This window comes from Thermobia domestica, chromosome 8, assembly GCF_964235325.1.
Source record: "Thermobia domestica chromosome 8, izTheDome1.hap1.1, whole genome shotgun sequence".
In the NCBI taxonomy this organism is placed as follows: Eukaryota; Metazoa; Arthropoda; class Insecta; order Zygentoma; family Lepismatidae; genus Thermobia; species Thermobia domestica.
This window is the reverse complement of record NC_137461.1, coordinates 127,682,884-127,703,806: the sequence shown is the minus strand read 5'-3', so window position 1 is coordinate 127,703,806 and position 20,923 is coordinate 127,682,884. Positions and strand designations below refer to the sequence as shown.

Below are 20,923 nucleotides of genomic sequence, written 5' to 3'. Positions count from 1 at the left end.
GTGCAGGCTTCTGATTCACAAGTTTTGGACTTGATGAAATTTTCGCAAAACAATTTTAATGAAGATTTTCTTTAAAATTCAATGAAATACTATTATTTCCGCAATAAGGAAACTTGTCACCTGTTTCTTCCATGGCATACTTTTTGAGATGCAAGTTAATTAACAGATGATTGAAAAGTAACAACACTGATTATAAGTAACAATGTCTCAAAGTCCAAATTTGAAACATTTCGTTGTTTCAAGCTTATATGAATGCTATAGGATCATATGGAATATTAAATTAAAGTACTTACTGATATTTAGGAAAGACCCTTGATCTTCCCATAAGGATACAAAAACCAAAATTTCAAAACTCCGGCTCCAGGCAAAAGATGCAAAAAACTTCAGTTGGAGTTATCATCATGCTTTTATTCTATAAATTTCCCATAGGTTCCATAATAAATATAGTTACTGTCTTCTGCTGTGATAATTATTTCATTGGAAAAATGGTTTCCTACTGAGTTACCTTGAATATCTAAAATGGTAAGAGAAATTCGAAAAATGTACATTTAATTTCTGACCTGAATCTGGTATATAGGGTCGTTTCACTTCCGTGACTTCAATAGGAGCGCGATGCAGAGATGCGCATGATAAGGGATCGCTAAATATTGACCACCGCGGTGACACGCTCGTGATATTTTTTGGTATATATGAAATAAGACATAGAAGTAAATAAATAAATACTTTATTTTAAGGCAATATTTAAATTTTACACATAACTTATGATAATATTTACCCTTAAATTTAACTTGAAATGCACATTTTGTTAGTCTCCACTTTCTCCGAAAAGTCTCCAAAATTTAATAATGTTTCTGACAGGCAATTGCAAACTTTAACAATATTCAATAAAATTAGGAAGGAGAACATTTAATCGGAAGTAGCTCTGAAGATCCATATGATCACTGGAGATCATCATCATCAAAGAGATCATCGAAATCTGAAATTACAACGAAATAAGAAATATATTGTTCCACTCTTGTAAATGAAATCAAACATGACTATCAATATCAATACAGATTCACAATTAAAGGACCGACAGGGCTCCTAAATACATTTACTTTTTTGCCCTGGCTCTTAAATAAGTTCACTTGTTTGGCTTCTATGTTACGGTCAACACTGAACCAAGTGCTCGTAATACAAGACCGGTTTGGTAAGTAACTTGGTTCGCATTATAGCACCACCTGAATATATAGTCATCAAGTTTCCTTTTTATGAATAAGTAATCTGTAGTTCCAATCATTCTGACAGTAATTCGTTGCTTAAAGAAAAGTGTTTCGAATAACTGGAATTCGTAATATGATTCTGGATGGAAACATCGAACGAAATTCATGAGGATTTTTCCTACATTACATGACTCATGTCCTTCCTGTGAAACTGTTCGACTTTGAGTAAATGAATTTAAGTGAGGCAGAACAAACACTAAAGATCCACCACGTCCTGCGGCCCCGAAAGAAAGTTCATGATTTGGTTTTAACCTACAGACGAGTGAAAGTATGTGAGTTAGCAGAAGCAGCAAGCGTCTCAAGTTAGCGAGTTCACTTCATTTTGCATAATGAATTGTACATGAAAAAAAAAAAAAAAAAATGCTTCAGATAGAAACTGCGTTTGCTCACTTCGGAGCAAAGAAATAGCGGTGTCGCTGAGCAAAAATTGGCCGAGCTGCGATTTGAACTACCTCAGCATCCTCCCTATATCCCACATCTAGCTCTTCAGAATTACCATCTATTTCCGAAACACAAAACTTTCTTGGCAGAAGAAAATTTTAGTAAATGGAAGGGATCACACAGGAAGTACACAAGTATTTTGAAAGTCTCGAACTCATTTCCGGGAAGAAATCACGAAGTTGGAGAAACATTGGGGCAAGTGTGTTGAATTTCGAAGCGAATATGCCAAAGACCAAAGTACGTTTAAAAAAAAACTCAAATTCTTTTCTTTAATATGAAACCAAGTTACTTACAAACCACCCTCCATCTTAACATTCTAAATGAAAATGAAATTATTCAGTTTTACGTCCCATGATATGCCACGTAGACTAAAGGAGACGGAGATGATTAGAAATGAATAAAATGCTGGAATGAAGAAGAAAATGGGAGGAAAGGATAACTTCGAGTAAACCAACGCACACGGTGTTTGTCCACCACAAAGCCAACTTGCCGCGAGCTGAGATAGAACCAGGGACCTCCGCTGCAGAGTTGAACGCTCTACAACTGAGCCACTGAGCCCCCCGACACTCTGAATGAAAAATGAGATTTACAACTGAGGTCATATGAAAGCTTTCGAAAAACAAAGTATATATCTGTTATTTCACGCTTTAGGGAATTCGGATCACTTCAAGGATATTATTATTATTATCTCCCTAAGTAAGCAAAGAATTGTTCACAAGAATTTTTCATTCCTTTTGTACTTTTTAAGAGTCGTCTCTATATTTTTCAGATACAAAGACGAAATTTTAATTAAAGCTTCCCGTAAACTACACTTCTGCGAAGAAATGCAATGAAACCCACAAATGCATAGAACGGCGAAAGAAACATAAATACTAAAATTAAATAAATTTTTTGGACTCATATGCAAGAATCGTGCAGAGAAACGATACTTAATTCAAGGAATTGTTTACACACGCTCGTATTTCTCTTTAACTCTCTTTAGGTCCTCGTTTGTAGTTCACACACAAAGCCCTCGAGTCAATTTGGACCCATTATGCATTTTCGTCTCTTTTTTTTTTTTTTCATGTATGTGCTTAAATGTTGTACTAATAAACCGATTTAATTTATTTACATGTTATCGTAAAACATCTTGACTTGTGTACTAAAATCTTGCACACTGTACAAAGGCGTAGGAGTAAAATGTACACATCACTCCTATGACCTTGTACAAATTGTGAGTGAGTAGTTTTATCTATACTCATGAACAGGTAGTTAAGATATTGATTTATGTAATAAACTTTTGTTTATATTTCGTTCGTAGTCCTATGTACATATTCTAACATAGTAGCTTTACGTAATTACTTGTTGAAAATATTTAGACTACAGCAAAAGAAATAACGTTATACAAAATACTGATTCAATATTTCCCTTGGAACACAAATGCGCTCACACACAAAAATACAATAAATTCGAAAGTGTACGTCCATAGACAGTTGAGATATTATGGTTTACAATGTAAATGGAAGGATTTCAAACATATCCGCGAAAATATGGAGAGATACAGGAAGTAGTACAACCACAGGGAGGCAGGGGCTGGTCATGGTAAAAAATCCATGTAATGTATAATGCGAATTATATATATTGCAATGTCCCACGTGCTTATGTTTACGAACACCAGACATGTGCACCTTATTATGGAATACTATAGCTACAGACGACGGAGAAGACAGCGATACTACTGATCACATGAAACCGAGGGAACAGCAGAGCCACCGTCTCAGAATTCCATGGACAGCTCTCTGTTTCGACTGGTCAAATTTCCTTTCTTGGCTTGTGGTGGAGCCTCCGAAATACCCCACCTAAACCCAAATCCTTAGCCTGCAGTGGAGCTAACGGTTCCTTTTCCTTCTGGCTTGCAGTGGAGCCTTGTGGGAAACTTTACCTCTCTTTCTGCTTGCAGTGGAGCTTTGTCGGGATCTCTAACCCCTCTCTGTATGCAGTGGAGCAGCAAGTGTCCTACACCCCCTAATGTAGTTCGCTACTGAGGAATCCTCCCCGAGACTGTCACGTTGAGGAGATACCTATTCCTACCTAATACTAGAGAAGTTACATTATTGCAGTATTTCTGTAAAATATTGTTTATAGAGGATTTATAATAAAAAAAAAAGCGGTAGTGGAAAACCGTTCCGCACAGTAATTTGCTCTAGCTGCTCCTGCACAAGCAGAACTCGTCATCAATGACACTAATACTTGCCTCTCCAAAAGAGAATTTGTGGTTGCGCCACTGGATTCACGGGGAAAGTGAAAGCAAGAGCGCCAGAGTAAACGAGAACCTTACTGATCAGATATACTGTACAAATGAGCGAAGAGCGCAAAAATTTTCCGATTTCTCACTATATCTGAAAGAAATTCCCTTCGTTTCTGCCGCCTCTATGAATTTTCCGTTTTGTGGAAAATTTCCCGCCAACGTCCAAAAATGACAAAAGAGTTTATCAAAGCAACGCGTGGTCATAAACAGATGCATCTTAGTGAGCAATGGTTCGAATACAGCTTAAGATCTACATAGTAAATTGTATGGCTCCAAATGGACCCAAAGGGACTTAAGTGTAAAAAATTTTATAGATCTAAACACCTACGGCGATTATATTAATTATATATGCAAACATAATAAAATTAATAAAAGTCATGCAGTATGGAAAGTTTAGATGATACACTTTACGAATTATGGAACATTGAAAACGAAAATGGGTAAAAATGGACCCGAGGACCTTAAGAGGGTTAAAGAGACAACAGTTCTCCCTTAAGTGACACTGTTGTTTTTCATCTATCATGAGATATCATAAAATTTAGACAATCTTTGGGAATGATTTCATCATTTTTCCACCCCCGAGCTTCGCTGAAGAACATTTTGATTTAACACACTTTGTAAATTCAAGCTTGAATTACATCAGTTACACTCAATGACATCAATTAAACTCTAATTGACGCTAACTGAAAATTCGCTCAATTATGAGGAATAAAATGTTATGCTCTCCTTCGTAACATTTATAGTTTGGTCAAAGCTTTTATAGCTAGTCCTCCCGGTGCAAGACATCAGAGTTTCGTCTTTCCTTCGATACACTAGATGAATGCAAGAGCAATGCCAACAGTATTTAAAGGTAACAAATATTATTTCAACACAAAATTAAGCAGGACGTTCTTCAACTACAAATTGCAAATAGTTCCCGTTAAGGTCAGGATACCACTAATAATCTTGAATGCAAGAAGTTTCTGTTATCATTTAGACAACTAAATTCTTTCCATGTTTCCACTAGAGGTTTAGACAAGCTAGTAAATGATAAACAGGACTGTACTTTATAATACATAAGGTACAAATATAATTCATTCTCATCAGACAATGAAATCAGAACTCTTCATTGAAACATGCCGGTTTAATTTTCTCATAAAACTTCATCAAAATATAAGTTCTGTGGACTTACACCTACCATTGAAAAAATCAGCATGAACTGCTTTTTCATTTGCAGCTAAATCCATTAGCAGGCCACCAGATCCCCCTGCCTGGAAAAATAAATTAATAAAGTAATTTGCATTAAGATTTTTATTTCCTACATACACATACAAACATAAAATAGGCTAAGGAAATAAATGCATTTTGTATTATTTTCTACATATATTATTTCCTGTATTATTAAGTCTATATACTACAAATACTATAAGCATCAGTTCTAGGATATGCGTTATCATTATGAAAGAATAAAAAACAACAGATATAGCAAGAAACATAAGATAAAGGCTAGTACTCACCGCGAAAAAAAAAAATATTCTAGGAAGCGTTTTCGGAAAACTCTATTCCATCTTCAGCTTACACACAGTTCGAGGAGGATTTTAAAACATGGGTGAGAGATGTAGGAAGGTAATAAATAATAATGAAAAAATGGTTAAAAAGATTTTTAAAATGCGAAGCACAAATCTTATTGTCTGAAATGAACTAATATTAATGGTTACTCACTTGTCACTGTTCACTGATTTTATACCTTCCAGATGGCGGCAATAAGTAGTAAAAAAGACTGCTCCAAATCGCATTTATGACTTTCTTATCTGAATTGAGTGTAGGTTTCTCTTTACGAAGGTAACAGGCTTTTTGATTTTTCGTTCGATTGTTATTTTTGCTTTCTCTACCAAACATGAATTAGCATTGTTATGGTTATTGTCTTTAAGATGTGCTGCCAATCCGGATAACGGTTGTAAACTACGAGATTTTAGATGTGCGGATGTGCTCACATATTCTAGAACCAATATTCCTTTTTGTTTGACCTATATATATTTTGTCACATTGACATTTAACATGATAAACGCCACTACTTTCTTGCGGATCAGTAAAAAATCTCTCCGCCATGTTTTAATATCTTCCTCGAACTGTGTCTAGCCTGAAGATGGAATAGAATTTTCCGAAAGCGCTTCCTAAAATAATACTTTGGTCTTTTGCGGTGAGTGCTAGCTTTTTGCTTATATTTCTTGCTAAATATTATCACCGCTCGCAATACTGTGATATATAACAATACATACAATTTGCTATTATGCAAAAGAGGCCTGTACCAACAAGTCACTTAGTTTCTGTGAATTCCGTGATGAGCTCGGATCTGATATTCAATGACATTTCAAAGGGATTGAATTAGGTTAAGATTGGGTGAATTTGAGCCACTGCAAAAACTGAAATCCCCACTGTCCTCTTTGAATCACTGCAACACAACATTGCAGTTGTGACAAGGGACGTTATTTCTTCTGCCATTGCCAGCTGGAAACATGACAGATATGAATAGTTGTACATGATCAACAATCACCTGCCGATAGCTAGGAGCCATCATGGTGTGCCCTCCAAAGGATGACCATATGAAGATTTCCCAAATTATAATGTACCCACCTCCAGTTTGTCGTCGTTCTACTGTGCACGTTCCGAGCAGCTGCTTCCATGGAAGACGGCGGATTCTGATCCGACCATCGATGTGGCGAAAGTAGTATCATAAAGTCATCAGACCATGCAACAATATGCTATTGTTCGGCGGGCAAATAACCGATGTGCCCATTTTAGTATACGCACATACATAAGTTATAACATAGGATTTAAACTACTGCATTTTAAAGGATAATAACACATTTTATAATTAAAGTTACACCTAATTTTTCCTCTTTCAAACACATAAAAATGGAAATAACTGTTCTGTTATCAATAATCGTATTCAACTTTATGTTGCGTATTACATACCATGTGATCTCTAAATCAGTTGGTACTAGCAGTTATTAGACTCTGGCTTTGTGCTGGACCAACACTTGTTTCTTTGGGGACCTCCCGTTTCCTTCCACTTTCTTCATTTACCATTTAGTTCTTTATCATCGTCACTACCTCCCTCAGCCTCGGAGCATACACTCTCTCGTAACAAGGAAGATTCTTTGTTTAATGTATTAGTGGCAAACAGTCTCATTACATCAATGTAAACTTTATTTTAAAGTCATCGAAAACTATACTTAAAAACAAAAAGACAAGTTATGGTATGTTTCACTGTCGTGAAATATTTTTAAAGCTGACCCCTTGCATTTCGAGAACATAATGAATCTAAAGATGTCAACAATCGTGAAAATTAACATTAGACTAGTAAACTTGCTTAAGCACATAACGCAAATTAAAATTCTACCTTTAATATGAGTTCTATATACTGTATTATTCAGTGAGTAAATGTGGAAAAATGAAGTTTACCTGACTGTTTACAACCAACAAAGAAAAGCAGTTTATAACAATCAACTATCTATTCTAATAAGACCCTTTATTTACTTATTTCATTTTATTTTGTTACTTATGCGCTTGGTTGCACGTTTCATTAACAACCTATATCAACAAATGGTAAAAACAGAACTATGTGTATCGCAATACTGCAGAAATAATGACTCTCAGATATTTATCTATTCCATAATTATAATCTTCAGTTTTATCAACCCTATCTGTTGTCATTGTTACTTAATGCACTGATTCATAAAAGCACTTTATAGCACGTACTACAAGAGCGTATTATTTAATAGACAGGTTTTTAAAAATATCTTTCTTCAATATACAGAAGATCGTTTCATCCTTATGGTAGTGAATTACAACACCCTATCCCTTTTCCACCACCGACTATGTTCAATATGATCGTCCTGGCGATGAACAATTGCACGACATCGAGCTTCCATTGAAGGAAGCTTCTCGTCAGCACAGCCTGATACACTTTACCCCACTTTAGCCATGTATACTTTTAAGAGGTTCCTGAAGTATTGTGGTTCGACATTTTGAGATGTTCCGTTTTAATAAGGATGTGTCTAAATGGGATGGCCTTGATACTTGTCTTCTGTTCCATTTGAGTCATGTAGACCTTGGCTTTGTAGTCGAGAAACTGCTATCCTTGTCCTGATAGATGTGGAGTTTGGCGATTTTATTGCCATACAAAGCATGGGCATGTTGGCCGTATATGGGATCTAAGGCGCTGTAAATACTAACCAGCATTTATCTTCACGTTAGTTGCCACTTCGTGTATACGAAGCTTCTTCTCGGTACAGAAAGCCGCCACTCCCAAAAACCCTTTGGGAAAACTTTCCTTGTACACTATGCGTGCTCTTTTTCACCGACGACCGCCTTGAACTCGTCAAATTGACTCACGCTTTATCTACAGTAATGGCATAACGCAATTTATCACCCGCTAGGTAGCATATCTGCAAGCGTTAGCGTGGACTTTTGTTCCTTCGCCCTGTCAAAACTGAATATCACAAAACGTCGTGCCACAATACTTGAGGGATTCTGGAAGGTATCCAAGGACAAGTGTGCTAAACTGAATCACGTTGGGCAGATTAGAAACCTCCTTCAATGGATGCTCAATCTCGTGCCAAGTGTTCATCGCCAGGGCCACCATATTCAGGATAATTGCTGGTTGAAAAGAAGTTTTACAGACTAGAGCAGGTAGATACAATTCACTACTATAAGGATGAAACGAGCTTCTGTATGTATTTGTCATATATAATATAAGTATCGACTCTAATGATGAGGATTATTAATTTTTTTCACTATCTCATTAGGTTTCTTTTGGCGCGAACTCTACAGCAAGCCTTACATATTTGTTTAGTGACAGAAATTGATGCATTTAACTATTTGATTTACAAAGGAAACCGGCAGTGTAATTAGTGAACTCTACCACTTATTGTATCTTGTTATAATTTTCCTAAATGGTTTCGGCACATTTGATCACTTTACAGCATCAAGTGTCTGAGTGTATTTGAAAGTTACATTTCGTGAATCTCACAAAGGAGTAGTTTTTCGCTTTTAAGTTTACACAAAAATCGCACTCGAAGAGTTTTTTCTTAATATATATATATTATTAATAAATAAGGAACAAGAAACCTGTGTTAAGTTTCGTGACCTCACCCTTCTTCAACTCGATGCATACAAAAGTGTCACATGATATTTTATTTTGAGACGTCAGACGATTTTACAGTGAAGGACTTCAATCTACTAAAGATGGAGGGCGAATCTGCCGAAATCGTTTACAAAAATTATAGCAAGACACAATAAGTAGTAATAGCTAATTACAATAAAAGTCGCATACGTAAGTTCAAGGGACAAGAAGGAAAATTGTTCATATATGGAGAAAGTGTAAATTTCGGGAAATGAGGAACAACTCAGAAACGTTGTACCATCGTAGCCCACATTATGTGCCATAACTTCCGCATTCAAAAAATGTTCAATGGGATAATATTGGCTACATAATAAAATCTGTTTAGCATTTATATAAATTCAACTCTTCTTCTTCACACGATAGTTCAGCATGAATCTTTTGTCACTATCATAACGTTTGTCAATATATTCAGCCGCTGATCAAAGGACAACGTAACGGGAAGCAAACAACTTTCTCGGGCGCTAAACATAGTCGAATCTAATAAAAGCTCAGAGATGACGAGCGTCACTATCCATCGCTGTTGCGAGAAGCAGGAACCATGATTGATTTAATTTTCAAGACATGTTCGATTTTTTCTGTGATGTCATTTTGTTTTTATGCAAGAGATCGACATGACGTAGCCTTAATGGCGGGAAATTAAAACTTCATGGACGTAAAATCAAAGATTTTCAAATTCTATAAATATAGAAAAACTGAAGGGACCTTAACAAATGTAAGAGGCGAGAATGTTAAAACGTGTTCTACGTTACTCGTATTATGTATTGATTATAAATATACACGTATACGGCACGGGATCGGTTTTGAAGTAGATTAGTGCACACATATTCATATTTATAACCAAGAGCAAATATCATGCTAACCATGATGGAAAGACTACAAGGTGCATGCGCATGTAGCCTTGAGTGCTGTCGTGGCTGTGACGTCACCTTGGTTGCAAGGGACAACCGGAAAAGGCTCGGCTGGAAGTGACAAGTTGAAATTATTTCGTGTTCGGTTAAGTGATATTGAAAACGTGTTCGATTAAATTATATCGAGAATTAACTAAGTAAGGAATGGAAGGTTCGTAATAGGCACGTAGCCAATGGGGAGTCCGGACTCCCCTTCGAAACATAAAAAAAAGAATAAGGAAGGATGAACCAACAAGAAACGAGAAAAAGAAGAATCAACGTTAAAAGTAGAAAACTACAGCTGGCTTTTGGTTACTCTTTCTTATGAGGCTTTTGGTTACTTGTAATACATGGTGGCGAATGAGCGGGATATCCTGGAAAAGTCAGGGAATTTGACATTTCTAGAAAAATTATGGAATTCTTAGAATTTCTGCTACTAGTCAGGTAAATTTCAAACTTTCGAAAGCATAGCGCCACTCTATAACAGTGTGGAAATTTTTAATCATAATTTTTCGTCATCGTTTCTGTGCAGTATCAAACATGTTATTTCAGAAACAGTTTTCTACTGCTCCTTTAACCTGTCATTTGGAACAGACAGTAGTTGACGGAATAATGAAAACAAAAATGTTATGGAAAGAAATTCTATTATAATTTGATTCAACAGAGAAAGGAACACAGATATTGAAAAATATTTTACAAAACATTATTGGATATGAACTTTTTATAATAGATGATGTCATAATGAAAGGAAAATTGTTATTTTTGAGTGAACAAAGGAAGGGACGTAAATATTGTAAAATCTTTTTCAATACTTTTTTTTTTTATTCTTTTACTCGAGATTTCTTCATAGTTTATTAAAATACTTACTAACATATCTTAATTTTATTGTCCTAACGAGCCAATACATGTAGCCAGTAAAATACGTTAGATTGATCGAGTCCTGGTGTGATGACCACAAAATTTCATGTCACAGACCCCCCCCCCCCTTCTTAGGAAATCCTGGCTACGTGCCTGGTTGGTAATAATAACTAACGGTTACAAAGATATGTAACAATGTTTTGAACCAAGAGAGTAAAGTATCCATCTCCTATGTCATGGGCATCATTATCGGAGCATTTTTACACTCACATTTTGAATTTTTTGTTCATTTTAATCATAACTTTGGATAATTATTTAGGAAGTACGGTGGCTCAGGGGCAGAACGCTCACCTCTGGTGCAAGGGGTACTGATTCGCTACCCGGTCAAGTGAGTTTATAGTGGGCAACATAGTGTTCGTGACTTTCTCGGGGTACTCCCGCATTCTCATTCCACAAAATTTTCACATAATCATTCACTTGCATTTATCGTTTGTCTCCGTTATCCCACGGAACATAATCATGAAACACTAAACTAATAATTTCAGTTTTTTGTACAATCAAAAAACGATACAATAAATATCTACCATCCCAGTATCTTTAACAGTACTAACTTAGCTTAACACTGTTTCCTGAATTTATTGTAAATATTCTGTCAAGTGCTGTGTAATCACTCTACCTGCTTGCCATCAACTCCTTTACCCGGTTCTACGAAGATTACTACGAAGAAGAAAATTAACTACAAAATGAGAACAGCGTTGATGTTCTTGCAATTTCTTTGTTTGAGGTGCTTTGTATATACATATTTTATTTCTATATATTTTTAGAACACGATAAAAAAAAGTTGTATATGTAACGTTCTATTTCGTACAAATATATAACAATATATATATATACTTCATTCTCAAACGTGCGTCCCTGCTCAATATAATTTTTAACCTCCCCTGAGATTCTGATGAAACTTATATAGCAGCAACTTCTTAAAAAACTGTTCAAGCATAACGAAAATATACGTATGTGCACCTCAGTTTACGAAAATCATGAATTCGCCCCTGAGATATTCTCAAAATTTACCTGTAAAGAATTCTCTTTCAAGCAAAATAATAATACTAAATCGAAATCGATCAATGTATTACGAGAATATACTTGAGCATACATAAATATATATAATAATAAAGTACATTTTAGACTACTCAGGCCTATGCATACTCGAGTGTATTACTTCATATGTTAAAAAAAGAAAAGAATAGAAAGAAAGAAAGAAAAAAAGAGAAAAATGTAGTGAACAATATTAGTTTGTTCAGCTTTCAAAGCTCAAAGTTGTTTAATAAGAACTAATATTGGTGTTTCTTTTGCTATTGTAAATATCTTCCTTTGAATTCACTTAGCTTAAGCATTGATTACATTACGTTTATATACTGTTTGTACTAAAATTTTCGCTTCGCTGAAGATCACTACAAATACAAGAGAAATTTGAGTATGAGATACCAGCGAGCAAGCGCTTGTTAAAAGCTCATCTGTGTCTTGTTAGCCACTTCTGTGACCAAGATGAGGTCATGCGCTAGAGCGACAAGAATGTAGCACTGCATTGCATGCACCTTGTAGTCTTTCCATCATGATGCTAACATATAATTGCTTATTTAAAAAGAAAAAAGTATGTCTTTGATTTTCAACAACTGATATCAATAGTTGCTTGTAATAGTGATTTGTTGCAGTATACTTTGGTAAATATTCATTAATGTGTGTTAAATGATTACATGAAATAACACTAGCTTGAGCTCAGGAATTTACTGGTGTAATTTGTTTCCTTCTATCTTGTACAGTTTAGAAGTTATTAATGTTGAAAGGTGGGGAATTACCTTGATACTGAATGCTACAACACATGCTCTACGTGTTGTCCATCCCGTGCAATGCACAACTGTAGTTGCTGCAACCACTCTGACTGCATACGGAGGAGAATGTCTCCTGAAATTTGGTCACAGACTTGTTGGATGCGTTCCTCCAGGTGTCTCAAATCACGGATTGTCTTAGCATACATTATCTGCTTAAGATGTCCCCATAGATAAAAATCAAGGGGCGTTAAGTCAGGGGATCTGGGCGGCCACTCCACGGGACCACGGCGACCAATCCACTTCCCTGGCAGTTGTTCATCCAACCATTCACGGACACCAAGTCTATAGTGTGGAGGGGCTCCATCGTGCTGAAAATAAGATGGGAAAATCCCGTCAGCGTTCAGTGTGGCAGGGAACACAAAGTCCTGCAGCAGCATCAGATACTGTGGTGCAGTTAAAGTGCTGTAAATGAAAAATGGCCCAATGATGCGGGTGTCCTATATGCCACACCACACCATCACCTTCGCTGGATTATGTTCTGGACTCGGGTCAACTCAGTTCGAATTTGCGTCACACCAGTATCGACAATTTTGTCGATTAACCTCTCCGTTCAAAGTGAAATACGCCTCGTCGCTGAACAGTATGACCTTGGCAAACGCAGGATCCAGTTCGTGTCATTCAGTAGCCCACATGCAGTAACTCCAATCGGCGATCAGGGTCATCCTCGTTCAGTTTATGTTGCATGTGTAGCTTGTAAGGATGCCACTGATTGGCAAGCAATATCTGGACAACGGAGGATTGGCACATGCTAGGATTGGCACATTCTATCATTGATGATGAATTGATTTATGTAACTTTTAATTAACACAGTGCTTTTATGTATCTTTCCGTCTTACACGCACTAACGAATTTATTTGCTACAAATGCTCAATTGAATAACTTCTTAAAATATTAAAGGCAGAAGGAGGAGATACCCTGCATTAACTAGAACTACATTATGCTTGGCCCTGAAGTAGAAACTAAAAATTAATATGGGATATCCTTGTGAACCATTACACCATAGAGGCAAAACGTAGTTGTTCGAAAAACTTTATCGAATCAATGATATTTTCAATAGATGTAACTTGTTTTCTTCTATTTACATTACACAACTTTACACTTATGCTTAATAATAAACGGCAAACGTATTAGTCTGTGCGTCACGATAATTCCTAATAATAAACACTCACACTAATAGATGTCGCTACCTGTACGATCGCTTGCAAATCAATACAATGTTGTGTACAATGAACGTCTTGAATAATTGCTTAAGGGGGCAAACTACTAAAAATGATACAAAAGCTAACCATTTTTCGTAAGGTAAGTTATTTACAATAATAGGTAAGTTATTCTACAACCAAAAATATGAATCGGAGTTGCCATCCATAGAAATTACAGTGCAGTCAGAATATGAATTACCCAAAAATCTATGTTAAAGCAGCAACTAGTTATTAAAATCTTACTTTCTGTTTATTACAAAACAAATACAGTGCGTCCCACTAGCTTTCGAACCCGAAAAAAACTTTATAATTTCCGATCAAATATACATAGGAAAATGAAATTCACAATACATGTACCTTGTTTCATGCTGAATACATGACCGTCACAGCAGGTGCTGAAAGTGTCCTCCCTGGACGTCAAGACATGTTTGTACACGGCGTTCCATATTGTGAAAAGTCCGATGTAGAGTCTCCGGTGTGATCTCATGAATCGCATTCTCAATGTTGTTTCGCAACTCTTGCAGTGATCGTGGGTTGTTTCTGTAGACACGACCTTTAAGAAAACCCCATAAGAAGAAATCAGGTGGTGCAAATCCGGGGATCTTGGCGGCCACAATCCTTTGGAGATTATCCTGTCACCAAAAAAGGACTCAATTTCTGTCATGGCCACGTTGGAAGTATGGCATGTTGTTCCGTCTTGTTGGAAATAACCGCGACGCAGTTCTTAATCGTCCAGCTGATTCGCAAATTCACTGAAGATGTGTAAGTAAACTTGTGTGTTTACTGTATCTTCAAAGAAGATGGGTCCAATGATACGCTGTCGGGAAATTGCACACCAAACTCCCACCTTCAAGGGATGAAGTGGAATCTCATGATACACATGCGGATTTTCGGCGACCCACACCCGAGTATTCTCTGAGTTCACATAACCGGAGAGATGGAACCAAGCTTCATCTGTGAACCAAGTATAGTCTAGGATTCCTGGATTGTCATGCAACAAAGCTTGCAACCAACTACAATACATCACGCGTTTTTCCCAATCTGTAGTCTTCAACTCCTGGACGATTGTAACGCGATATGGAAACAGCTTGGCTCTTTTGGCGGCTCTTTGCACAGTTGACTTTGACATCCCTACCTCTTGTAATAATCGACGCAGGCTCTTCTTAGGGGACTGCAAAAGACGTTGCCGCACATTCTGTACTGTCTCCTCGGACATCCGTGGACGCGCGCCTCCATGTCCAGTAAGCAACGTTCCTGTTGTTTCAAACTTGTTCACCAAATGATCTATTGATGATTTCGATGGTCCTTTACGGCATCCAAACTCACGGCAAAATTCACGTTGAACGGTCTGATACGATCCCAATATTCAATATTTTTTTAACAATGAACACATGTTCCTGTACGGTGTACAGAACCATCCTCGTGATGCAGCGACTCGAGTCACACTAACGCACGCGCATCACGCCAAGCAGCACTTCCCCTGGCGCCACCTATCGTCTTTGTTTTGACGTGTGCGCTTCTGTTCAACCCTTTCTCGTGTTTAGCATGAAACAAGGTACGTGTATTGTGAATTTCATTTTCTTATGTACATTTGTTCGGAAATTATAACGTTTTTTTTCGGGTTCGAAAGCTAGTGGGACGCACTGTACAAATACTATTTAAAAAAATACAAATATTATTTAAAAAGTAGTTAACAAGGAGCCAAGACAACATAAGTCATCAATTACCGTTGAGTTCATTTTTCTAGTCGCTACAATTAGTGGTGGGTACAAAACCAGGTTTTTCGACTTTGTTCAAACCGGTGTTGGTTTTCTATCAAAAGCTATTTGCTTCTTCGTTAATTTGTTTGGAAATGAGTACTATAAAAACAAGAGGGTGCGCGGTGGCTCAGTGGTAGAGCGTTCACCTCCGGTGCTTGGGGTCCCTGGTTCGATCCCAGCTCGTGCCGTGGACTTTGTGGTGGACAAACACTGTGCTTGAGGGTTTTCCCGCGATTCTCCCGATTCCTCCCACTTTCTTCATTCATTTCTCATAATCACCGTCTCCTTTAGCCTAACCGGCATAAACGTGGGACATAAAACTTAAAGATTTCATCTATTTTTTTTTTTAAATAAAAACAAGAACAGACACTGGTTTCAATAAGGACCAAAATTCTTCAGGAGAGGACGGAAATCGGTTTTGGTGAAACTTCTAACGGAAAATACTTGTATTTAATGTATATACGAGGAAGACTACACATGTGAATCCATTACTACTGCCACACGAAGAATTATTATTGGAGAGACTTTGCATATGATTTCCGTCTCCTTTACTCTAAAGCGCACATGCGTGAGACGTTAAACACAATTTTTTTTTCTGATTCTCGATGGAAGAACAAAAAATTTATTATTCACTTTCAACATTCGTCTGTCTCTGAATCTGAAGATCATAATCGTTGGACGTTAAACTATATTAAGAAAATCATAATTGCAACTAACCTGAATAATGTTCGTTTCTTACTTATTTCTACCCAATATTCCCAGTACTTTCCATGGTCTAAACCTTAAGACTACCCTGTACACTGGTCTTCAATTTTTTTTTCAACAATGTGTTCCTTACGCTCAATATCCAATTATAAAAAATCATTTCATCTTTTTTTTTCTTCCAACCAATATTTTAATGACCTTCCTTTACTGTAATTGACATTGTCCTTTACGCCTTTGGCACATCAACTCCGTCGCATACAATCCACTCGCTGCGCCTATGTGTTAGTAATCTACCTCCGCTCTTTCCGGTTTCCAAACTCCCTCGTCCGTCGTTCAGGCATACCTCATACAGATGATAAGTTGCCAAACCAATAATGCATCAGCATTGTATTTGTAAGTTTTTTTCTTTATGAAACTCTTCATCTGCACAACTACGGTGATGTTTCTTTAAAACCTATATAGTTGTAATTGAAATAGAAATTACCACGACAGGTAAAAATGTTCCTTAAAAGGATGCAGTAGTTTTCAAACCAGTACCATTGTTTCCTCCTACCGTAAATCTGTGCAAGGGTGATGATAAGAAGTGTAAACGCGCCAGGGTTAAGTGACGGAGAGCCATAAATACACCCTAACCTACTCTAACTCAAAAAAACCCACCCTATCCTACTTGTTTATCCATTCTAACTTCGGCCTCTTTTCCCGGCACATTAGACATACGCCAATACAAAATACTTTGAGATAAAGTGCATCATAATTTTTACCGAAAGAACTGAATATTTTGCATTGCTTTCTTCGCTCCGAGAGTTCATCAATCTACACACCAGAAATCAGCATTTGTCGCGCTCCAAAGCTTAACTTATACGTTGGACACCGTACTTTAAGCCTACAAGAAATCTGTGATTCCATATTACTCTACTACGTAGTATTGGAGCCTATAAAGGAATATATAAAAATTAAGTGTAGTAGAAGGAGATCTGAAATAGGAAAATTTAACAAAATTCAGAGGAGAAATGCACTAATTTAAGAAGTTTTTATTACAAACATGGCTTATTATAACGAGTATTATAAAGTATAAATTTCATGGAAGTGAATAAGAAACGAATTAATAAGAACGAATAAGAAGTGAATTAAGAAATAAGTGAATAGATCACAATCAGAATGAATGCGTCGGTGCTCTGCAAACCCTAAGGTAAGTATGCTAATGTTGAGTAAACTCCTGCAGGTAGCGGCCTTGGAATATAAAATTTACGGAGAAATGAACAGAATCAGACGAAATGTCAGCATAATAGTAACAAAAAAGTCAAAAACGAAGTTAAATTCTGGACTATATGAGTTCGCGAATCGATGCAATATTAGGTAAACAGGAAATAGAGGATAATATGTCCCACTGTTTTGTTATCTAACCCAGGACGTGTATGCTGCAGTAACAGAGGGAAATACGGAAATGTAGAAGGGAAACTAATAAGAGTTGCATCTGAAACAAATGAGAAATGGGGCAAAACTTTGGGTGTTATCTCATTTTATGGGGTCATAAATTTGTAAAATCCACGGAAAAATATGTTACTTGATTTCACATTAGGATTGTACAAGCAATCGAACTATATGGGAATCTTACCTCTTTCATGTATTATAAATTAGAAATACGAAATGGAAAGCTTGCTCTTTAACACATACTACTTCATTAGAAAGACATGAAGAAGGCAGTGTACAAAGTGATCATAGAAGTGTCGCAAAGCTGTGCAATACGCAAGGCACGTGTTCTAACCATATAAAATATTTTTCTACGGACACACTCCTTTGCTGCTGTTCAGGCCTCCTTGGAATACTCCTGCATAAGTTAGATAGCATTCGTACTTTTTAGTGGCCACCTGAGGCAAGTTGGTTTGTCTTTTTGGCATTTATTCCGAAGTTGGGCGTCCGCTTTCGCCACGTTTATTGGCTGTTATCTCCTTTGCACACTTTCTGCAATTTGTTATTAGGTTCATTAATCCGTGCTCTTCACAAACTTTTAAAAGATTTTGCTCGTTTTTAATGTATTGCTCCACAAATGTTAAAACTGTTAGTTCATTGCCCTTGTACAATCGCCATATTGATAACATAAATGCTCGTTTCTTTCCCACAATGCAACTGTTCGGTTACTTTGCGCCAAGTAGTTCCCTCCACTCGCCGTATAGTCCTATGTTTATAGCCGCTTATATATAACAAATAAACAGGTTTTTCAACACACTCATATATTATCAAGCACACAAACAATCAAAATATCCATATCTTTCCTGTAAATTTTAAAAATTTTGCTGGAAACAAACGCCCAACTTTGAAACTTAACCCGTCTTTTTTTTAAAGGTACATCGTGTTTTATGTACTGCAATTTTTGTCATTTGTGCACACGCACTTATGTTATATTCAACCCTCCTAAAGACTATGTGTACATCCATTAACGAAGTCTTCCCTTAAGAAACACTTTCTAAGACAATAGGATGTGTATCCTGCTAAGAGAAGTTCATTTTTCATTAATATAAGTATCCCCTTGTGTGGCATTCTGACACAGGAAAGAAATATTTTCGGATGCGTTTTGTAATTTCTGATGTCCCAGAGATATGTATGTATCGCAGGCTCCGCCCCCAACCACCTCTCTACAAGTTTATTGATATAATATTACTGTAGTAGAGTACTGTTTATAGTGCTGGTTGAAAAAGTGAGAAGGTAAGGATTCATTGTTTGTTATTTCTGAACATTGCGTAGTTGTAACACTTAACAATTGGAAAGTGCTAATTTTGTGCAAAAATACAATGCAGATGAACACGTATCTGGTCAAGAACAAAGAAAGCATAAAAATAATAAATATTTCTGATTAAAAGTCAAAGACAGAAATAAAAGAGGACTAAGTATAGGATAGGTATATTAAAATAACTTTAAATAAATACAAACACAACGCTGACACAGGTTAATGTGCGTCTAATCCATGGTCTTCATCTGCGGAATACTAGCTTAGTGATAAGAACGAAGGTATATAAAACTGGCACTGTCACAATTTATTCCGAAGTTGGGCGTCCGCTTTCGCCACGTTTTTTCGCTCTTATCCTCTTTCCACATTTTCTGCAATTTGTTATTAGGTTCATTAATCCGCGCTCTTCACAAACTTTTATAAGATTTTGCTCGTTATCAACGTATTGTGTCACAAATGTTAAAACTGTTAGTTCATTGCCCTTGTACATTCGCCATGTTGATAACATAAATGCTCGATACTTTCTCACAATACAACTGTTCGGTTACCTTGCGCCAAGTAGTTCCCTCCGCTCGGCGTATAGTCCCATGTTTATAACCGCTTATATATAACAAATAAACAGATTTTTCGAGACCCTTATATATTATCAAGCACACAAACGATCAAATTATCAATATCTTTCCTGTAAATCTTAAAAATATTGCTGAAAACGGACGCCCAACTTTGGAACTTAACCCATTAATAACCTGAACTAACCTGTATTTCCACAGTTCTCACCTACGCTAATACTAACCATCGCTGACACTTCCTCCCCGCGCTGGTCCACAAGGTTCACCCTGCTCTGACTCGTTAGATATGATACATGCCTCTGAGTGGCCATCTAGCACAAGTTGGTTCGTTTTTGAACGTGTTTACGGCATATGACCTTACATGTATTACATAAGGGATAAACCCTCCTAAAGTGAATATGCACTCATAAATGCAATCCCCCACAAAGCTATAGCATGGACATTTATAATGTAGTAGTACCAAATCGTGAAAAGTTTTAATTTTACATAATTAATTTCTTACGTAACTTACTGTAAACCGCCTTTACTATGTTGGTAAATAATAAAAATTTTACATTTTTTACAATGTCTGACCTCTTCCGTAATACGATAGCCATATATTAACTACTTCTAAGTATTGTAAAAAGAAAGAAACGAAAATCTTGAAATCTAGAATGTGTACCATTATGCTGAAAGAGTACTGAACTACAGAGTTCTTGTTTGTTAAACTTAACAAATAAAAATACCTCTTCCACCTCCATGTAGGGGCCAGCTCCTTCAGGAAACATTTCATCTGCCACAACTGTAGGTTTCATATTAGCTGTTCGTTAATGTGAGAAATAATAAATTTCTTCAAATAAATCTACAGTTAGAATTTGAAGTTCATCCAAAGTTTCTTACTTGTCAACAAGTAAGTTTACTCTTTCGTTGCCTTGACAACAACCACTCTTCTTCTTCTTCTGCGGTTGTTTCTTGCCTTAGCGAAGATCGCTCTCCCGGCAATTATATTCGGTTTGATGAAAAGAAAAAGATGAGGAATTGGGATGAATCTTTAGAGATGTTTATAAGATGCTGAATAGCTTAGTTCTTTGTAAATAAAGATAATAAGCAGTTAGAACAGGTGGGGATAAGGTGAAAATGAACGAATCTACATTAAAAGGGCCAGAACCGTGAAATTTATGAAGAATAGAGAGAA

The 20,923-nt window shown here is 36.6% G+C and overlaps 1 protein-coding gene across 1 annotated transcript; it reads right to left on the bottom strand.

Moving 5' to 3' along the window:
* Positions 1 to 708: 708 nt before the first annotated feature.
* On the bottom strand, positions 709 to 20,718 carry LOC145693203 (COP9 signalosome complex subunit 9). Its single transcript, XM_081768985.1, has 3 exons — positions 20,475 to 20,718; positions 5,168 to 5,240; positions 709 to 976 (listed from the first exon to the last, which is right to left on the bottom strand). The coding sequence occupies exons 1-3, from the start codon at positions 20,541 to 20,543 to the stop codon at positions 939 to 941; spliced, it is 180 nt and encodes a 59-aa protein (XP_081625111.1). The 5' UTR covers positions 20,544 to 20,718; the 3' UTR covers positions 709 to 938.
* Between the last annotated feature and the right edge of the window lie 205 nt (positions 20,719 to 20,923).

What these genes read in the sequence shown, in the direction of transcription:
- LOC145693203 (XM_081768985.1), bottom strand. Translation starts at nt 20,543, where the DNA reads ATGAAACCTACAGTTGTGGCAGATGAAATGTTTCCTGAAGGAGCTGGC. An exon ending in CCTACATGGAGGTGGAAGAG is followed by an intron (nt 5,241 to 20,474) that starts GTATTTTTATTT and finishes TTATTTTTCCAG; the next exon opens with GCAGGGGGATCTGGTGGCCT. An exon ending in TCATGCTGATTTTTTCAATG is followed by an intron (nt 977 to 5,167) that starts GTAGGTGTAAGT and finishes TTGTAATTTCAG; the next exon opens with ATTTCGATGATCTCTTTGAT.